Consider the following 20,052-nt stretch of genomic DNA (forward strand, 5'->3'; position numbering starts at 1 on the left):
AGCAAATATATATCCTTTGTGCTGAGAACTTGGTCTTGGGGGTCCTAGGCTGTACTTTTCCTTTCAGTCTTGCCTGTGCTGAGAGCCAGAGGGAAAAGTCTGAGGTCCCTATTTCCAGAGCTTACAAGACCAGAGCATCAGGTAGTGACAAGGCAGGTAGAATGCAGCAGGAGAAGGACCATCCCTCCCTTGGGGGTATAAACGGAGGACACAAAAATACCTACTGCCACCAGTTACAGCTGGGCTCTGAGCCTGCAAATTTAGTCTTGCTTTGGTCTCATTCTGCAGCAATTCCCTATACCCCACCCCATTCTCAGCAGAAAAAGGACAAGCAGACTGGGGGTGGGGTGACTAGGAAGTGGTGGAATGTTTGCTTTGGACTCATCCCCACATTCCTTCTCCTCTGTGGTCTGGGCCCACAGATATGGCACTTCCTGTTTGGGTTGGGTCAGAGGTCAGCAGGCCTGGAGACACACTGGACTTGCGTTCCCAGCTTTCCCAACTGCTCCTCCCCAGCCTAACCACCCCAGGCCCTGCCCACCCTGCTTTGGCCTCCTAGTCCATCCAGCCGCACTCTCTTCACAGTCTGAATTTAGACCCAAAAGGCACAGGATGTATAGGCTAGGTAGCTCCAACATCCCATCCTCCCTATTCTTAGGCCTGCTGAGCTAATGAGTCAAGAAGATCCACTGTATGTCAGAGCAACAAGTTCCACACCCTGGTTTAGACCCTTGAGGACAGGGTGGAAATCCCCTGCACAGATGGAGGAGAGCAAGAAACAGAAACTCCTTAAGAATGGCTCCTGAGTTATTTCCAGTTCTATGAGGCTGCTATGTGGTGGCAGAGCAAGGAACAAAACTGCTGTGGTGTTCCCAATACAGATGAAGGGAAATTTAATTAAATTTAGAAATTCTATGAGATGATCCTTCAACTCACCCCATGATCAAGGTTGAAATTGAACTGCAATCAACCTAGCCTCTACTATCCCTACGAGCAATCTAGAATTGGGCTGATACCAAGATGAGACAAAGGAAATATGGTTTTATGTCCCCAGGTCATCACTAATTAAGGATGCCCAGTAAACAAGGCACAACTGAGGCAAGCAAGGATGAGCTAACTTTCCAAGAGAGCCAGGGTCTCAGAGCTATAGGGTCTCAGTAGCTAGAGGCCACGGCCTTCAGTCCAATTGTGATGTGGAAGGAGCTGGCCAGCAACAGATATAAGCTGGTAGTACAAGGGACATCGCCCAAAAGAACTGCAGGCAGGGCTAAGCTTTCAGTATCCTCCATTTCCTAATGCCATGCTTACTTGGCCTGCTTCTCCCTTAGGGAGTCACTTGGCAGGCACAGCAGTATAGGCAGTCCAACTGGAAACCTCAGGGTACTGAGCCTCTAAGAGACTACAACAGTAGCAATTCAGTTGGTGGTGATAGCAGGGATGGGGTGCCTGGGGTCATATGGCAAAAAAGGAAATACTCATCAATCTCCAAATTAAGATGGGGCACTGAGGTAGCAGAATAGAGCTGAGGGTAATAGCAGTGGAGACCAGAAGGATACTCCTGTGACTGTCAAGTTCAAGTGGACAATGAGAGTGGGGAGTAAAGCATTTGTTGAGGCCGGCCTGCATCTCCTCCAGGGCACTCAATGGGACCTTGCATCTATCCTTCCCTTTTCCTGTCCCCCATCAATCAGCTTCCAAGTCTAGCAACCCACCAGCCTCTATGCCTGGTTTCCCCACATTCCATCACACCAAGTCTCCCTCTTGCTTTAGATCCCAGGTCTGAGTAAGCTTTGCTCAACATGCTATGCCTGTTGGTACCAAGGCCACCCCCAGCTCCTTGTCCCATAGCAGCTGCTAGCACTTGGGAAATGCTAGGTTCCGAAGTCCTCAGGTTATGTACTGTCCTTTGCCAGGAACCTAGCTAGAGGCCTGAAAGACAGGGCCTGGCCTGCCCTTCCCCAAACCTGCTAGACTCCAGCAGAGTTGCTAGAGCCTTCAAGTTCCACAGGCCAGAGCCAGGCAGCACTCCTAAGGTGTAGCCTTATTCAAAGCACAGGGTCCCAAAGTGCCTCATGGCCTCCTGGCTCCTCAGCTTTGATGACAACCATCTACACAGGCTACAATACAGTCCTGGTCCACTTTCTCTCTTCTGGCCATGCCCCAGACTGTGCCTCTAAAGATAGCTAGACTCAAGCAGGCTGAGCCTTCAAGGAGCCCCCCTTCAATTCCTGAAATTACAACCCTGGTGGCCCAGAGGGGAGAGATGCTGTGTGATTATGTCCTCAGGGGAAGGTCAAAAAAAGCTCCTGGTGTACAGAGTGCCAGCTTTCACCAGCCACGCCTTGGTCATCAGCACCGGGAAGCTTCCAGACAGTGGAGCACTACCTCAGCTATCTCTTGGGCATATTGGCAGAAGTGGTGTCCCTAATTGCTCCACCTCCTGAACCCACAAAGCATCCATTTCATACCACCTTGAGGCTCCATGTCATCACTCAGCCACTTTAGTGGTAGTAGGGGCTGCTCTCTACAGTCTGTGGGTCTCATATCCTGACTCTGTTCAGCCATGGAGGATGTTAGGCATCAGCCATGAACATAGCCAGAGGGCCTAGTGGGTACCTGAGCAAGGCTGTGAACTTGGGAGCATTCTGGGCAAGATGCTTGCTAAAGAAAGGGCTCTGATGTGCATGTGACATGTCTTGCAGGCTGAGTCCCCTTGCTCAGGACTGTCTTTGTGGGAGCTCACAGGAGCACTGCAGAGAGTGCTGAAAGACACAGCCTAGGATACTGCCTTCTCCTCTGCAAGTCTTCCTTGTCCCCTCAGGCTGATGCGCTCTTTTCTCACCATCTCTTTGATTCTCCAGGCATGGCCTTGCTCTCAGTCCAGTAGTATGCAAATTCCATGTGGATAGGGTCATTACCTGGTTCAACTCAAGCACTGCAGATTCCCTTAAGTTCCAAGGTGTCTCCTGTGTCTCTGAAGCTTAGTTTATTCAGAAGCCAGGCACTGGACTGACCATTAACACTGACTGACAGAAGAAACAGGAGAAGTGTTGTGGAGACCCTCGGTTCAAGCTGCAGTCACCCACTAGGCTGGCTGGATAAACTAGGGGAACAGGACAGGGAAGGATTCAAAAGGGAGCCTAGCAGAAGAACCTTGAAGCCAACCCAGCTGCATGAGCTCTGGTGGGTAAAAGCCCCTGGGGCAGTTTTCTCAGACCTGCCAGGCTTCCAGGTCCTGCTCACCCCTACCCCAGAGACTCTCCACTAAAAGGTAGCATTTTATGCTCACAGAGAACCAACATGTTCACAGCTGCCCTATGGGTGTTCTCTCTCTCTCTCTCTCTCTCCCTCTCTCTCTCTCTCTCTCTCTCTCTGTCTCTCTCTCTCTCTCTCTCTCTCTCTCTCTGTCTCTCTCCACCTCCCCTTCAGCTTTGAAGCTAGGGCAAGAACAGCTGCAAAACAGCTGTGGGGAGACAGACTGCAGCTGATGCCAGGCCCTTTCCACACAGGCCAGGCTAAGATTCCCCTGCTTAGGAAACAGGCCCTCTCCTTTTTTTAGTTCCCTTCCTCTGTGGCTCTTCCACAAGACATAGGCCCTTTAATATGTCTTGTGTCCTGCCATTCTACCAGCTCTTGTCCAGGGAACATCCTGGACAGGCCAGAAGAGTAACTGCCTAATGGTGGATAGAGGGCTGGCTTCTCAGAACAGAAAGTCAGCAGTGTTTCCTAGCCAGGTCCTCAGGGAGTGCAGGTGCCCCTGGCAGGTGTTCACAGCAGTACAGCTTCTCCCAGCAAGCAGTGCTAGCTGCTCAAGGATGTGTTTCCCATACATCTAAATGTTTAGGCTTCTTCTTGCATTCTTGGTTCTGGTCAACCAGAGAAAGGGCTTCTCAGGCTGCAAGGCAGGCGGGGTAGGGGATGGAGGGTAGCTCCTCAAGATAGCCTAACCTTCTCCAGGCCTCTGGGGAATCATACAAGCTAGAGTTGTAGCGGACCTGTTCCTGTCTGGGGTAGCCTGGAATCACACTCTGATGAGCTGTCTCCCAACCCCCTGCACAAGACTGCCCTGGTTCCTGGGGAGCTAAGACAGCTGTGTAGTTGCCTCTTCTGGAGGCTTCAGGAAATGCCTGTTCTTCCTTCCCATCTTCTTCCCCTCCCACTGCCCTCCTCCTGACTTCCCTGCCTCCTTCCAGGCATGGGAGGCTAGAGGGCAAGAGGCTGCTGCTGTTGCTGCTGCTGCTGCTGCTAGCCAGCAAGGACGTTCTGTTCCTAGCCTTGCTATAGCTGGGGTCCTGGTTGTTTCCCAGCCTCCTCAGAGAAAGTTGAGGCATGAGGAAGGGGAATCAGAAGACAGAGAGGAGCAGGCTCAAAGACTGAGGTGCTGCCTGGATGGTCTGGGAGTGGCCCCCAAATTAGAGGGCCAGGCTGAGTGACTCAATGGGTCCTGGGCTGGGCATGCAGTTATAGCTTATTGCAGACTGTAAACCACAGACACAAGGACCTTCCAGGCACAAAAAAGCATATTTACGGAAGTGCTGCTCTAACTTTAAGGAAGAACCTGGAAGTATACAATATACTCTCCCCCTAATCCCCATACAAAGGGTCTCTTCCTTACTACCCCAAGCTCCATCCAGAAAGTTAGACAGGCTGGCTTACAGCTCAGCCTCCCAACTACCCCTAGGGCACATTTTCTCAGTTGTTCCCTACACAAGGCAAAGGCTCTCTTCTGCCTGCTCTAGTGTGCTCACTGTTCCTGGCTCCTCCAGAAAGTCTTCCTAGGCCTGTCTGATGCTGGGTGTAGTAGCTCTGTTGAGGCCAGAAACAAGAACGTATACCTGCCTCCTTGTAGAACTCCTCTATGCCTTAGGTGTCCCTCTAGTGCAGTGGTTCTCAACCTGTAGGTAGTGACTCCTTTGAGAATTGAAGGACCCTTTCACAGGGGTCCCCTAAGACCATCAGAAAACATAGATATTTGCATTATGATTCATAACAGTAGCAAAATTACATTTATGATGTAGCAATTAAAATAATGGTATTAAAGGGTCAAAGTATTAGGAAGGCTGAAAACCACTGCTCTAGTGGGTCACAGAAGTTCTAGCTTGTGATCACTAGCTCCATCATGCTTCTCCTGGCCAGTGTTCTAGGGGGGTGAATAAAAACCCTAGAACAGTGAATGTAGGCTTAGGCCAAGTGGTACCATATTTAATAAGGGCTTTGTAGACAGGTACCTGGGGCAGTGGGTATATATTTTGTGAGTTTTCATCCTTAAAATAAAAGCCTTGGCTAGGTATGGTGCTTTGTGCTTCTAATTCCAGCACCCAGGAGGTGGAGGCAAAAGAATCAAGAGTTTAAGGTCATTCTGGACTATACAGCAAATCTGAGGTCTGCATGGGGTACAAGAAACCCTATCTCAAAAATCAAAGCAAAAGGAAAGAGTTATTGAAATATACTTGTTGAGTATAGTAAAGGCTCACTCTTTTGTAATCTCAGCATAGACAGATGAAAATTCTCACCATGAATTCAAGGATATCTAGTGGAACTTTATCTCAAAAATAGAAAGAAAAAAAAAGAGAAGAGATGAAAGATATATAAAATACAAGGCATACAGTTTAAATGAACTATTCAGCAGTTTTCACTTAGTATGTTCAGAGCAGTTTCATTGTTTCAAACTGAAGACTCAGAACTGATGAGATGCTGTTTCTTTCTGTTTCATTCTGGAAATCTCACATGAACAGGCCAGACATAATGTGGCCTTTTGCCACTGGCTGCACTCACCAAGCAGAATATTCCATATGTGCCTTGGACCTGCTGTAATTCCAGCACTCAGGGGGCAGAGACATGAGGATCTGGAGTTCAAGAGCAACTTCACTTACATAGTGAGTTGAAGGCCAGATGGGGCTACATAAGATCCTATAAATACATACATACATACATACACACACACACACACACACACACACACACACACACACACACACATGAGCAGACAAAAACCAGCAGCCTGAGAAGCCTGAGTGCTCCCTAGTCTCCTGGTCTGGACCATGGAATCCAAAGGCATCCACCGGCTCCCAACCCATATCCTGCTTCTCCCAATTTTCTCCTCTCTGCAGCCAGAAGAGACTGCTCTTGAAGGAAAGTTCGACACTGATTCTGGCTCCAAGCAAAATTCTACTGGAGATTCTGTCCTCAACTGAGAACATGCAGTGAACTTCACCTTGCCCTCTATCCAGTGGGCCTCTGCCTCAGCCCCTCACCTGAACTTTCTTTGTTTGCCCTTCCTTACACTTGGTCCCTGGTTTCATCTTTAGATTTCAGTGTGGCTCCCCAATTTAGTCTCTCCCACCATCTAAGGGCTCACCTTTACATCTTGGAAGCTGCCCTGGAAAAGGAGAGGTAGGACATCACTGGACAGGTAAATGCTACACTAGGGACCATGTCTCATTTGGACCCTCAAGAAGCAGTTGAGGTTTGGCAGCCTAGCCCTGTTAGGTCCTGAAATTGAAGGAAGGAAATGCTCATAAGAGAGACCATGGTTACTGCATCCTGGCCGGCCAGTAGGGGTTGAGCAAGAAGATAAGGAGCTTGTTTCTCTCCTCCAAATCAGCTTTGCCAACTTCTCAAAGGCTTCAGGGATGTGAGCCAAGAAGGCCTGCAGAAACTTGGGGTGGGGGTGGGGGGCAAATGCCTCGTTTTAAAGGAGGAAAGGAAGGAGAAGAGGAAAGGCTAACAGAGCCAGTGGGATCCTGGATCAAGCCCTTCCAGAAGCCTACCATCCTCTACATCTATAATCCCCAAAGTGCCCCTGGCTTCAGACTTAAGTTCTGGGTAGCCATCAGGTTACCTTTCCTCATCTTCCTCTCACTTTCTTCTGCCTAGCCCCACAACAGCAAGCACCTCAGTGTCCCCTTTTGGATAGTGGAAAGTTTGACTCTGTGAGACTGTCTGCCCAAAGACACCAAGGGTCTGTCCCTAAGTAAGTGAATGTGTGTTCTTTCAAACTATGCTTGAGGCAGGGGCCAGGGTGGGGGGCGTGAGGGGGAGGGGTGCCACATAGACCAGCCGTCTACAAGAAAATTGCTTCCTTTGAAGCTGCCAGGGGGGGCAGGAAGCCTGCCCCCTCCCTCCCAGCTGCCCTTCCTCCCCCCTTTTCTCCCTCTCTGCTCCACTAGCCCCCTCCCTTCTTGTCTCCCTCTCCGCCCCGTCCCCTCCCTGTCGGCCCGCCCGCCCAGCCTTTAGCTTCCCTCCCACCGCCTCTGTCTCCCTCTCTCCACGAACTGCCCAGGAGCGAGCAGCTGCTCCCGGTTGGCCCTGACGGACAGACAAACCGACAGCCTGACAACCTAGTCCACCAACTAAGCAGCCTGCACCTGGCTGCTTGTCCCTCCCCAGGTAGGGCCTGCTCACGCCGGGAACTGACTCCACTCTCTCGACAAAGACTTCCATCTGTCCTCCCTGTCTTCATTTCTGGCTATGCTGTACCCTCATCAGCCAAAGATGTTGGCAATCCTGCTGTCTCCACACCAGCCCTGCCGCATCTAGTCTTGCCGCCCCAGTGTCTATACTTCCACTGTCTCCTTGCTGCTCTCTATATTCCCCCAGGGCACCCACCAAAGGCTTTGTGTCCTTTTCATCAACACCACATTTCTGCCTCTTCTCCCCACGCTCTTCCCTGAACTTTCTTCCTACCCTTCCTTTCCCTTTCCTCTCTGACAGTGCCCAGTTGCTAAGCTCACCTATGCGTTGCTTCTCTGCTTCTGGGGATGGACAGGGAGCTCCCCCAGGGTGCTGCCCAGAGCACTGAGGCAGGGCTGGGTGGATGGCTAAGCTCTACCCATAGTCCTATCCCTTCATGGCAAGGCCCAGGCACACCCTTCACTCCTGCTAGCCTTGCTCTCCCAGCTCAGCCTTTCTTGGGGTCTTGGCACCTGGCCAGGTCAGGGAGGATGGAGCCAATGCAAAACTCAGCATTGGCACAGTCTCCCCTTGGAGTAGTCAGAGACACTTGTGCTCCCAGGCACACCTCAGGCACCTTGCCCTAATATTCCATACTCACCATAGACTAATGTTCTGCTTCCTCTTGAGCTGAGATGCACAATGGGCAGATGATGGGATGGGGGTAGAAAATGGGGAAATTGTGCCATGTTTCCAGGAAGAAAACGTGGCTTAGAGCCCTGAGGAGCCTGTCAAGAGACTCAGAAGAAGAAGCAAGACAGACAGAGTCAACTGGGCATTAACCAAGTCTGGTGAAGGTTAGCGGACTGGAGTACCTAGAATAAGAGGTCCAGAGCTGTAGGTAGGGCAGGCAGAGGAAATCTTTATTAGGCCAAGGGCACCTGGGTGACTCCAATTTCATGTTTAGGAGCTGTTGCCTCTCTAGTCTGCCAGTTTTCTGCCTTGAAATGACTGAAATTGAGACACACTTAAGATGTTCCCTATGCTAGCAAGAGTCCTAAGGGCTGGCATCTGGACATGCAATCAGTTGCCTGTACCACCTACACCCTAGGAGAGCTTGTGGGTGGGCATGGTTGCTTTGTGTAAAACATGACTGTGTATTGCTGCTGAAGGCTAAAGCCGGGGTTGAGGGGGGGCTTTGAGGACAGGTAATGCGGATATACTGATAGAAGGATGTGGGTCTGCCTCTAAGCCACAAGGGTAAGGCAGCATGAGGAGGCTCTGATCCAGGCAGTAGAGAGGGCGTCATAGCCAGCTGGCTGCCTGGGTGTGGCAGCTGGGCCTCTCTGGCCCACTCCTACACTGACTTTCTCTCCACCCCAAAGGACTTGAGTCTACCACTGCTTCTCTTCCCTACCCAGAACAAGGACCAAGGTCCTACTACATGCAAAGTGAATCGGAACCATGGAGTTTAGAATTTAGAAGCCCAGATGGGTATGCCAGCCAGTGACCATCATGTCAAGTAATCTGCTATAACTGACCAAAAATTTTTTTCAATCCCTCTAAAATCCTATGCTGTTGGGGGATTGGCAACATGGTGGAATAGAAGGGAAAGGGATGCTGTGGAGGTAAGAAAGAGCTTTTTTCAGCAATATTCTATAGTCCTCCAGTCATAGCATCAAATCCTCTGAAGAGAGATTTGTAATGAGGCTATATTTGACAATTTGCACTGGGATACTCTCCAGAAGACTTGTTTTTTGTCACATTGTTTTGGGATGGGATGGGGACTAGACTCCATTCCAATCTCCCTTTTGCCTGGGCTCATCCACCATGGTCTTTCACTTTTTCTCCCTGTAGAAACAGAGTACCATAAGTCTGTCCCAGGAGTCACTTGTCCTTGGTCCACAGATTCTCAGCATGCCTCCCTAATGAGGCCAAAATACCAAGGAAGCTTCCTTGTCAACCCCCCCCCCATTACCTCCACACCCACCATGACTCCCTCCTGCTCTTCCTCCTTTGTCCCTGCTCTCAAATGCCCCACCCATTTTCTAGTGGGGGCCTCACATTCCAACAGTCCTGGCAGCAGGTCTTCTCCATTGTAGGGAGGTCAGTTGGTTGTAGAGAGACACCCCAGCACAGGACCTCACTCACACCAAGGAATAGGGGCAGTGTGAATGAATGATCCTGGAAGACTGAAGATGATCTTGGCCCTTCCTGGCTGAATGCATAAGGCTGAATCCCATTCTAGCCAGAGTTCCTAGCAAGCAGTAGAGAACCTGGTGTTGGGGAAAGAGTTTGAGAACCCCAAGACATGAGCAGAAAGGGGGATCTTTGGGATCTGGAACCTGTTGCCTTGCTACTCTTTCTCCAGGAGTGGGGCTTGGGATGAACAGGTAGACAGACAGCCACAGTGACATCACAACCTGATTTTACCTAACTGTGAGGCCATGGGCAAGAGTTTGGGACAAATTCTCTGAGCCTACTAGATACCTATCATTGTTAACATTGTCATGGTAACCAGGAATGGTATAGGTAAAAAAAAAAAAATCACTCAAGACTCCTTTCCCACCATTGAGAAGTAACGACATCCTCCTGTTCTTTGAAAATTCCAGCATATGGTGAGTAGGAGCTCACACTTTGTTGGTAAGTGGGAGGAGATGGACAGGCATATGGGTCAGTTGCAAGGGGACTAGGAAACCTAGTACCTCCAACTGATCAGGATTATCTGCTGTCTGGCTCCTTTCCAGAAGTTTGTCAGTAGGGCAAGGAATGAGGAAGAGAAGGCTCTCTCTTGATGACCCAGTACCTCTCTATAGATCCTAGGCACCTCATTCAGGTAAATTCCACCCCCCAATTCTGGTGGAGAGCTGTACCTGACTGCCCAGCTACTCTGTCAGTGACACAGTCACAAGTAGTAAGATTTGGCCCTGGCCAACAAGATTCTGCTCACCTTGAGGCACACATCCCATCCCTCTCTTTGACACTCAAGTGTTAGGCTGGAGCTAAATGACCATAGAAGAAAGCAGGAAGCAGGCCAGGTACAAGTTTACCTTTGGTGATCAGAGAAAGGAAAAACAGTGCCTAATGTCTCCTGTCTCTCACACATTTCCTCACCTACACAGTCCCAAGAGCCTTGCACAACTTGGTAGAAGGCAGCGCTTTCCATTTATCAGAGTTGAAGTAGGGTTGCTCAGCAAGGCCCAATGCCCCAGGAGGAGGCTGCTGAGACTGCCCTCCGTGTCTGCTCCTTGGCAGCTTCCAGCTCCACATCTGCAGGCAAGCTCCTAAAAGCTGCCAGACCTCAAGCCTTGCCCCTGCCGCCCTTGGCCTGGCCTGAATGCCTGGCACAACCCTTCCATGTTCTCAGAGACTGCCAGCACGTCTTGCTTGGCTGTTGCCCAGAGCTATCCTGCATGGAGAACTACACATGGCTTTCAGAGGGGCAGACAAGGAGGGCCCTATTTGGGGTGGTGGCACAAGCTCCAGGAAGCCCAGTCCTTTCCCTTGTTCAACCTGTGGTCACCAAGCTCAGCTCACCACGATGACCACTTCTTTCCTTTCCTCTGAGGAGCTGGTGCCCAGCAAGCTCAGAGCTCACTTTGATAGAGCATAAGGACATAGCCAAAGAGTCCATAAAAGGTAAACTAAGGACTGGAAGCGCCAGTAACAGGAGGAAGTGGAATGGGAGAAACTTTTTATAAGTCTTCAAGGGTCTGTCCACAGAGTGCCTCTTCCCGACTGCGACTTTGCCTTCATTCTCGGTGTATGGGGAGGAGGGATCATCAGTTTGAGAGAATTGAAAAAGGGAGGCATGTGAGACTATCCACAGCACCCCCTGTCGCTAACACACCACATGATGATTCTTCCCACCTCCTGACTCACTGCATTACTTACCTACAGACTCAGACTTTCCTTCATCCATGGCCCAGCAGCAAGACTGAATGTTGAGACCCTAGAGTGACCAAAGCTGGACTCTGTAAACAGAAGACTTGGGAGAAATCAACTAGTTCGTTTTTTTGTAGGCTTCAGTTCTCTCATCCATAAAGTGGTGCTGCTGGTGGTACAGACACCAAGAAAGTCTTCCCTTAATTTGATGGAATCCCCTTCTGTGGGCTCTGTATTTGGCATGCCCTCTTCCCTGCAGAATATGGGTACTGAGTCTAGTGCCAGTTTTCTGAGTGTAAATGAAGGCTGCACTGGGAAACCTGCCTGACCCCTCACCCTTCAAGCCTTGAACCCTGAAAAAGCAGCCAAACTCTACCCTGCCTCTACGTGGGCTTTGAGCCTCCTACCCCAGGTTGAGCCTGGACTGGAACTGACAACGGGCTGGGATCTCCCCTGTATCACTCTCCTAGTCCTTTGTGCATCCCTACAGTATTTCCCCTCAAATCTAGTCTTATAAGCCCACCTGGGGTCCTGTAGCTCCTTTCTTTGGGTGGAGGAGGCTTTTAATCTGAAAAGGCTGCAGTGCCCACAAAATATATATATATATATATATATATATATATATATATATATATATATATATATATATATATATATATATATCATGTCCTGAGTGTCTGAGGGCTACACAAGGCTTCCGGGGAGATTCGTGTCTAGGAAAAGAATGCCCTGTGGTGATTTCCAGGCCATTCTGTGTTCCAAAGCATCTGGGTTGGTTCCACGCAGATGGTCCTCTGTCCAACTGCATCCCCAATCCATATCATCTCTCCTGATCTTGCCTCTGCCGGTGGACTGTGGGTCGCTGTAGCTCAGCTGAGCAGAATTCTAGTTCTGACTCTTCTTCCTGCAGGATAGCAGCTTTGGCAGAGGAGACAGGCAGAAGAGTGGTCAGTGCAGAGGGCTGGGAGCAGCACCTCACTCTTTCCCTGCCCTTCCATCTTGCTCTCTGGCCTCCCTTCAACCTTTTTTATCTGGTCTTGGATGCTTCTGCTCTTCTTCTCAGGCTTTCTGGTCCATCTGCCCTGGGCAAGATCCCCACCCTGTCCTGGATGCTCCAGGCTGAGGGAGAACTAACCTTTCTAGGTACCCTTGGGCCAAGAACTTCTGGGGGAATCCCATGTCTTGCTAGGCCAGGCTTGGGTGGGCATCTGGAGACTACTTGGAAAGAATGAGGGAGGCTGGACACTCCTCCAGCTGAGGACTTCCTGACCTCAGGAGTCACCAAAGAGATTGAGCAAAGCCTTTGTCTGTGTCCCCTACTTTGCTGTGTGACCTCTGAGGATCAGGAAGGCTGCTCTATTCTCTCCAGGAAGCAGCTTTGCTCTAACCTCCGTGCAGGCTTTTCTGGCCACTGGTATTAGATGGGAGCCAGGGAAGGCCATGAAAATCACTGGGTTTCAGTCTCTGTGTGTGTGAATACCCGCCCCCCCCACACACACACACAACACAAACCTAGGGCATTTTAAGCAATAACACAGGGTGAGATTTCTTCTGGGGCTGACAGCCATTAGATGGGCAGTGCTTGTGCCTAGGTTTAACCAAACCAGGATGTCCCAGCCTCCCCTTTCTGCCAATGCACGCACATGCACACACACACACACACACACACACACCTCTGCTGGTGCTAAGAATTTCAAAGCAGCAAGCAGTCAGCATAACCCCCTTGTCAGCTGGGTTCCTTCCACTTTTGCCTCTAGCAGTTGAGTTCGGAAGGCTTATTTATCCCAGATGGAGCACCAAATACCCCAATTTCACCACCACCATGTGCTCTATAAGAGGACTCTTTGAGCTGGGGGTGCTTTAAGCCTTTTGGAGGCTAGACTTCCTATTTACCCCTACACCAGGGCAACCCCAGACATCCATCCCTGGGAGGCCATCAAGACCACCATGGATTCCCTATTTAGCAAATGAGGTGAAGTGACTAAAATACCCTGAGCCTTTGCCATGGAGTTGGACAAAGAGGAGTGGTAAAAGAAGCAAGGGCTCTGGCCTTGTCCTGCAGACTACACACTGCTTGGGTGGTGGAATGCAGGAGAAAGAAACAGGAGATGTGGGTGCTGGGGCAGGCTCGGGCAATGAAGAGTCTCCACCCCCATCACACTGTCTCCGCCTGGGGGGCCTACAGACAAGCCTGACCCTGCCCTGTTTCTCTGGCAGCAATCTACTCTCCTTGAGATCTTCTCCAGGATGCCTGGTCCATGGGCACAAAGAGGGAGTAGAGGTAGATATGGAAGCCTGGAACTTTTGCACCCTGAGTCCTGGGAAATGAGAGGAAGGAAGATATGAAGTGTTGATCCCCTAATTCCCAGGACCCTTGCTTGATGCTGCTACAGCATTGAAGAATCTATTTCCCCTCCTCCCATCCCCCCATCCCCATCTTCCTCTCTCTCTTCTCCCACTTCATGCCTTGGCCTCTGGGCCTTCTCAGACCAACATGGGCACTGTGGAGGGACTCAGGCAGTGAAGGGGGTGACTCACTCATTGCCCAGTTAAACTAATAGCATCCAAATCTTCCAGGCTCACTCTCAGAAGGGGTAACCTGTGGGGCCAATAGCTGTGCTTCATCTCAGCCTCCAATTGGCCTCACTGACCCCCAACCTCAGGCAGTGAAGCGGGCTCTGGCTGACTCGTGGGGAGGCAGCCTTGAGCTAATTTCAAAGACATTTCATTGCCCAAATGAAACCAAGTCCTTCCAGGAAAGGGAGGGGAGTGGAAAGAGACACCCTCCTGGCCAGCCAGCACTCCTACCCTGACTGGCGCCTCTTACCCACACCTCCTCCCTCTCTCTGCTCCCATCTAGCCATCCCTGGTTAAGGTCGAAATATTGTGTTCTCTCTCTCTCTCTCTCTCTCTCTCTCTCTCTCTCTCTCTCTCTCTCTCTGTGTGTGTGTGTGTGTGTGTGTGTGTGTGTGTGTGTGTGTGTGTGTGTGTGTGTGAGAGAGAGGGGGGGGGAGAGGGAGGGAGAGGGAGAGAGAGAGAGAGAGAGAGAGAGAGAGAGAGAGAGAACCCTAGCTACTACTGCTGGGAGGATAAACTAACCTACAGCTCTTCTCACTTTTTGCTCCCAGGAACATTGACCATGTGTCCCCTGTGGCTACTCACCTTGCTGCTGGCCCTGAGCCAGGCCTTGCCCTTTGAGCAGAAGGGTTTCTGGGACTTCACCTTGGATGATGGGCTGCTCATGATGAATGATGAGGAGGCTTCAGGTTCAGACACCACTTCAGGTGTCCCCGACCTGGACTCTGTCACACCTACCTTCAGTGCCATGTGTCCTTTCGGTTGCCACTGCCACCTGCGGGTTGTTCAGTGCTCTGACTTGGGTGAGTCACTAAGCACTTAGGCTAAGAGTGTACAGAGAAGCACAGGCCCTGCCTGGGAGCCCTTACTAAAAAGAATACATTTGCTACCCTGTGAGATGGGTTTAAAACTGTAGGAGTGGGGAGGTTGAGTCACCACAGGCTGAGGTGTATGAGGGTGCTCAGAGTCCCTGCATTTCTCCCAGTGTCTGTGTGTGTCCATATGCATGTATGTACCCACCCCCTTTACACCAGCTGTGACAACAGACTGGATGAGCCAGGCTTATGCTGGTGATGATGCTGGCCCCCAGGTCTGAAGACTGTGCCCAAGGAGATCTCACCTGACACCACACTGCTAGACCTGCAGAACAATGACATTTCTGAGCTTCGCAAGGATGACTTCAAAGGCCTCCAGCACCTCTACGTAAGCCTCCTCCTGCCTCCTGCCTTTTCTGAGGAGCCAGGAGGAGTTTGATGTTCCTATGACTTGGAAGAAGGGTACTCACAAATGAGGTTGGGAAGAGGGGTGGGAACCGATGGAGTCCTGAGATAAGTCTAGAGCTGGCTGTAATGAGAACGCCCAAAACCATGCATTATATGTATGGGTACAAGACGAAATCTGTCAGGTCCCATTTTTTTTTGACAGAAATCTTTACGTTTTGTTGACTCATCTGAACAACACAGAAAGTGTATTCCATCATAGCTCTTAGAGAAACTGTCTAGCAAAGTATGCTAGGCAGTGATGGCATTACCAGGGCAGCTTGGAGCTAACCTCAGCTCCTTGCCCTACACTCTACTCACCAACACATACTGATCTCCATGAGACCATTAAAGGTTCAGATGTTTCCCAAGTGCCATCAGTAGCAAGTTCAGGAGGCAGAGGAGAGGGGAGGTGGAGTGGGGGGCTGGGGTGCTCACCCTGGTTGCCTGCCCCGTTTTAGGCCCTGGTCTTGGTAAACAATAAGATCTCCAAGATCCATGAGAAGGCCTTTAGCCCTCTGCGGAAGCTGCAAAAACTCTACATCTCCAAGAACCACCTGGTGGAGATTCCTCCCAACCTGCCCAGCTCCCTGGTAGAACTACGAATCCATGACAACCGTATCCGCAAAGTGCCCAAGGGCGTGTTCAGCGGGCTCCGGAACATGAACTGCATTGGTGAGACTAGTCTGTACCTTAGCATCAGGCATAAAGGAGACAGGTAGAGGATATCTCTTTCAGCCAGGGCAGCTGGGTCCATGTAGTCATGGAAAAGCCCTGTGTGCCTCAGAATGTTCCAGATGTTTGTTTTGGGACATGAAGAAAAAGACTGTGGTGGCTATAAAGGCTCGGTTGAAGAAAGAGTCTCAAATATAGTCTAAAAAAGACCAGTATGTTTCTGGAAAAAAAAAAAAACAATATGGGTAAAAGGAAGGTATAGGACACCGACTGGACTGAGAGAGAAAGGGAGAAGGGCAGTGGACCACCACAGCAGCAAACGTTGGATGGCTTTCTGGGTCCCCACAGTTTCCTCTTGCTTCCCAACTCCCAAAGACCAAGAATAGTGGCAGAGGCCTTGAGCTAGTCATGCAGAACAGCTGGAATTTGTAGTTAGCGGTGCAAATTCACAACCTGCTTTCTATGGAAGTGGGAAGAGCAAGCAATCAGCAGAGCTGCAGTCCAGAAAAGAACAGGCTTTGGTGGAGATTGGCTTCAGGGCTCACAGGACTTCTCTCCTAGAGATGGGCGGGAATCCCCTGGAGAACAGTGGCTTTGAACCAGGAGCCTTTGATGGCCTGAAGCTCAATTACCTGCGCATCTCAGAGGCCAAGCTCACTGGCATCCCCAAAGGTAGGAGAGTGTCAATACCCAACCTCCAAAAGCATTGATGGGCCTTGCACAGTGTACTTGAGCAGAGAATGGGCCTTTTATCTGCCCCAGACCCTGCACTTACCTCCCAGCATGTTCTCTTCTGGGTAGATCTCCCTGAGACCCTGAACGAACTTCACCTGGACCACAACAAAATCCAGGCTATTGAGTTGGAGGACCTACTTCGATACTCCAAGCTGTACAGGTGGGGTTGAGGCAGCCCTTGGGGGATGCAGGGATCCATTAGCAAATGGGGCAGGTTATAGGGTGGCACCCAGGTCCCTGTGCTCTATCCCAGAGTCCTCCTCTCCCCCAGCCTCTGACGACCTCTAATTCATTTACCTTCAGGTTGGGCTTAGGTCACAATCAGATTCGGATGATTGAGAATGGGAGCCTGAGTTTTCTGCCTACCCTGAGGGAACTTCACTTGGACAACAACAAGCTGTCCCGGGTGCCTGCTGGCCTCCCAGATCTCAAGCTCCTCCAGGTGAGAGCTGGTTCTCCAAGACTAGATGGGGAGTTGTAGAAGGTCCATTCTCTGCACCAGCCTCTTAACTGCCTGGATCTCCTGTCTCCCTTTATAAAGGGGCACAGGGTAGAGAGCAGAATAAGACCTAGATTCACTTTTGGGTCTCATGTACTCATCCAGGCCTCAGTGGAACAGTGTCTGCTTCGTGTTTGTGGTTGGAAAAGGGGAGTCTCCTTCCCTGACTTAGCTTCCAAACACATGAGCAAACTAGGTCTTTCCCAACCTTACTCTGGACCTCAATTTTATTTATGTTTTGTTTTGTTTTTTATTTATTTATTTATTTGTTTGTTTGTTTGTTTGTTTGTTTGTTTGTTTGTTTGTTTAAGCTCAGATCCATTCATAATGGTAGAAAGCACGTTCATCCTCTTCTAGGGCAGCACTTCCCATACCAGGCTAAGAGCACCCTCTAGTGGCCAGTAACCTTTCTATCACCAGTGAGCTCCTAACCTAAGGCACAGTCTTTCTTTTTTTTTTTTTTTTTTTTTTTTTTTTTAATTTATTACGTATTTTCCTCAATGACATTTCCAATGCTATCCCAAAAGTCCCCCATACCCTCCCCCCCCCCACTTCCCTACCCACCCATTCTCATTTTTTTGACCCTGGCGTTCCCCTGTACTGGGGCATATAAAGTTTGTGTGTGTGTGATGGGCCTCTCTTTCCAGTGATGGCCGACTAGGGCATCTTTTGATACATATGCAGCTAAAGTCAAGAGCTCCGGGGTACTGGTTAGTTCATAATGTTGTTGCACCTACAGGGTTGCAGATCTCTTTAGCTCCTTAGATACTTTCTCTAGCTCGGCACTGTCTTTCCTACACAGATATCATGTCAGAATCAAAGTTTGCTTTGTTTTACAGCATCATTCTACCAAACACAGCCTCCACCCCACCCATCCCAACTCACCACTCGTTTATACACTGCACTTGAGCCCTTCATCCTGACCTGAGTCCAGCCAAATACCTGTGCCCTAATCAGAGCTTACACCCACTAACATACTCCGGTATGCCCTCCTCTCAACCCTGAGAAGAATCACCTTCAAAGGGTGACTATGAAATGACACTAAGAAGTGATTGATGGGGTCCGATGTGAAGGCAGGCCTGACCTTTCTACTCTCCATCTTGCCTACAACTTACAGCAACTACCCAGGCTAGGACAGATTGGGATGGCTCTGGGTCACTGATCCTTGGACAAAAGCCTCAGATACATTCCCTCTGCCCCCAGGTTGTCTATCTGCACTCCAACAACATCACCAAGGTGGGCATCAATGACTTCTGTCCTATGGGCTTCGGAGTCAAGAGGGCCTACTATAATGGCATCAGCCTCTTCAACAACCCTGTGCCCTACTGGGAAGTGCAGCCTGCCACCTTCCGCTGCGTTACTGACCGCCTGGCCATCCAATTTGGAAATTATAAGAAGTAGAGGCAGTGGTTGCCACCATGGTGGCCTTGGTGAGAGTCTCTGAGGAACATAGCCAGATGAAGAAGCAACACCTTTGTTCCCCAATATTAACTCACTGCCCCACCACAGCTTCCCCCTGACTCCTAAGCATGCATATATGCACATGGCCTGGCCCTCTCACCCATTCCCCTCAACCTTTGAAATTTAACATTCATCAACCATGTCCACTCAGAGACTCCCTATAAATCTTTCTTCTTGCTCATCCTGAAACTCAGATGTTTTTGGCAAGAGGGGCTAGGAAAGATGGATAGAGCACACTGCCACCGCCATTGTTCCATCCAGGCATGTGTTCCTCCTCTTCCTTGCTCATGTCTGACTTCCAGCTCTCCTGGGCTCTGCTTGCTGCCCTTATCCTCTGGTGTTCTCTCTTCAACAAGTTCACTACCTGTCAATCCCAGCTACAACCTGGCTGTACTAACTCCTGGATCTTTCCCTCTCTCCAACCCTGTTATGCTTCCTGACACTTTTCTTCCTTCTGGAGTTATTGACCTGTCCCCTTCCATCTCTGGACCTAGGTCATATTTCTCCATCTTTGTCTCTTTCTGTATCTCCTTGCCTATATCTCTGTCTGTCTCTATTTCTGTCTCTCTGTCTCTGTGTATCTCTCTATCTTTGTATCTGTCTCTCTCTGACAACACACACACACACACACACACACACACACACACACACACACACACACACGGATCATCTGCCCCAGGCTGCTTTCTGCTTCACAGGTCTCTAGCCAGTCCCTCCACAAACAAATATGGGGCAACTATCTTCCTGATTGCCCTACCCAGAACTTGACCCCCCAACCCTGGAGGAAGCTGGAAGGTGGAGGCCCAGAATCCTGTCCATTTTGTCCAGGAAAGGGTTCATACTCTGCTATCAAGACGAGGATCAAGGAGCTTCCTAGCCCCTGGAGAGGCTCAGCAGGCCATCAGAGCCGCCAGAACCAGTTTGCATTGGCCCCTGCTCTCTCCCCAAGATGGCTAGGTCCCCTCCCTCACCCCTGGGTCCCTGATGTGGTAGGAGGTGATGGTCAGTTGCACCCAGCAAGAGGGAGTGCTGCTTATGAGGTCAGTTGTCTCTCAATTAAAGAAACACTGTGCAATACGAGTCTGTGTGCCAGTTCTTTGAAACATCACTGGGCATCAAGAGAAAAGCAGAGGTGAAACAAGGGCCTCCTCAGGCCACCTCAAAGGCTCTGCCTTTCCATCCCCAGTTTACATCATTGTGCTTCCTCTTCACTGTTGCCCTTGCCCGTAGAAGAAGGCCCCTCTCACCCTCAGGTCCAGAACTATAAAAGCACATCCCAAATGACCAGACATAAGGCCTAGGCCCTATCTGCTTTCCTCTCCTTTCTTGGTCCTTCCATTGCCTCAATTGCTCTTAAGCTGGACTCAAAAAAGCAAGCCACACCTGAGGTGTCATCTGTCCTCTCAGAGTAGAGCATTTGTCAAGGAACTGCTGGCTATGGGATACCAACGTAGGTCCCACTCCTTTTACGATGGGAGCTTCAATACCCCAGCAGAGAGAATTCTGTCTGCCTGTCTAGATGGAATTAAAAAAAAAAAAAGTAATGCCAAAAACACTGTTGTAGTCTGG

The 20,052-nt window shown here is 50.1% G+C and overlaps 1 protein-coding gene across 2 annotated transcripts; it reads left to right on the forward strand.

Annotated features, from left to right (window-relative positions):
• Positions 1-7,227: 7,227 nt before the first annotated feature.
• Bgn (biglycan) lies at positions 7,228-19,563 on the forward strand. 2 transcript variants are annotated; one of them, XM_006527758.4, is made up of 9 exons: positions 7,262-7,389; positions 13,495-13,558; positions 14,406-14,657; positions 14,945-15,057; positions 15,575-15,788; positions 16,350-16,460; positions 16,590-16,683; positions 16,827-16,965; positions 18,226-19,563. In XM_006527758.4, exons 2-9 carry the CDS (start codon positions 13,525-13,527, stop codon positions 18,421-18,423), a joined length of 1,155 nt encoding a protein of 384 aa, XP_006527821.1. In that variant the 5' UTR covers positions 7,262-7,389; positions 13,495-13,524; the 3' UTR covers positions 18,424-19,563. The 2 variants fall into 2 exon arrangements, with proteins under 2 accessions (NP_031568.2, XP_006527821.1); NM_007542.5 differs by lacking the exon at positions 13,495-13,558 and having other exon boundaries at positions 7,228-7,389.
• The last annotated feature ends 489 nt before the right edge of the window (positions 19,564-20,052 follow it).

The sequence above is a fragment of the Mus musculus genome, chromosome X (genome assembly GCF_000001635.26).
Source record: "Mus musculus strain C57BL/6J chromosome X, GRCm38.p6 C57BL/6J".
Classification (NCBI taxonomy): domain Eukaryota; kingdom Metazoa; phylum Chordata; class Mammalia; order Rodentia; family Muridae; genus Mus; species Mus musculus.

What these genes read in the sequence shown, in the direction of transcription:
- Bgn (XM_006527758.4), top strand. Translation starts at nt 13,525, where the DNA reads ATGCCTGGTCCATGGGCACAAAGAGGGAGTAGAG. An exon ending in GGCACAAAGAGGGAGTAGAG is followed by an intron (nt 13,559 to 14,405) that starts GTAGATATGGAA and finishes TTTTGCTCCCAG; the next exon opens with GAACATTGACCATGTGTCCC. An exon ending in GCTCACTGGCATCCCCAAAG is followed by an intron (nt 16,461 to 16,589) that starts GTAGGAGAGTGT and finishes TCTTCTGGGTAG; the next exon opens with ATCTCCCTGAGACCCTGAAC.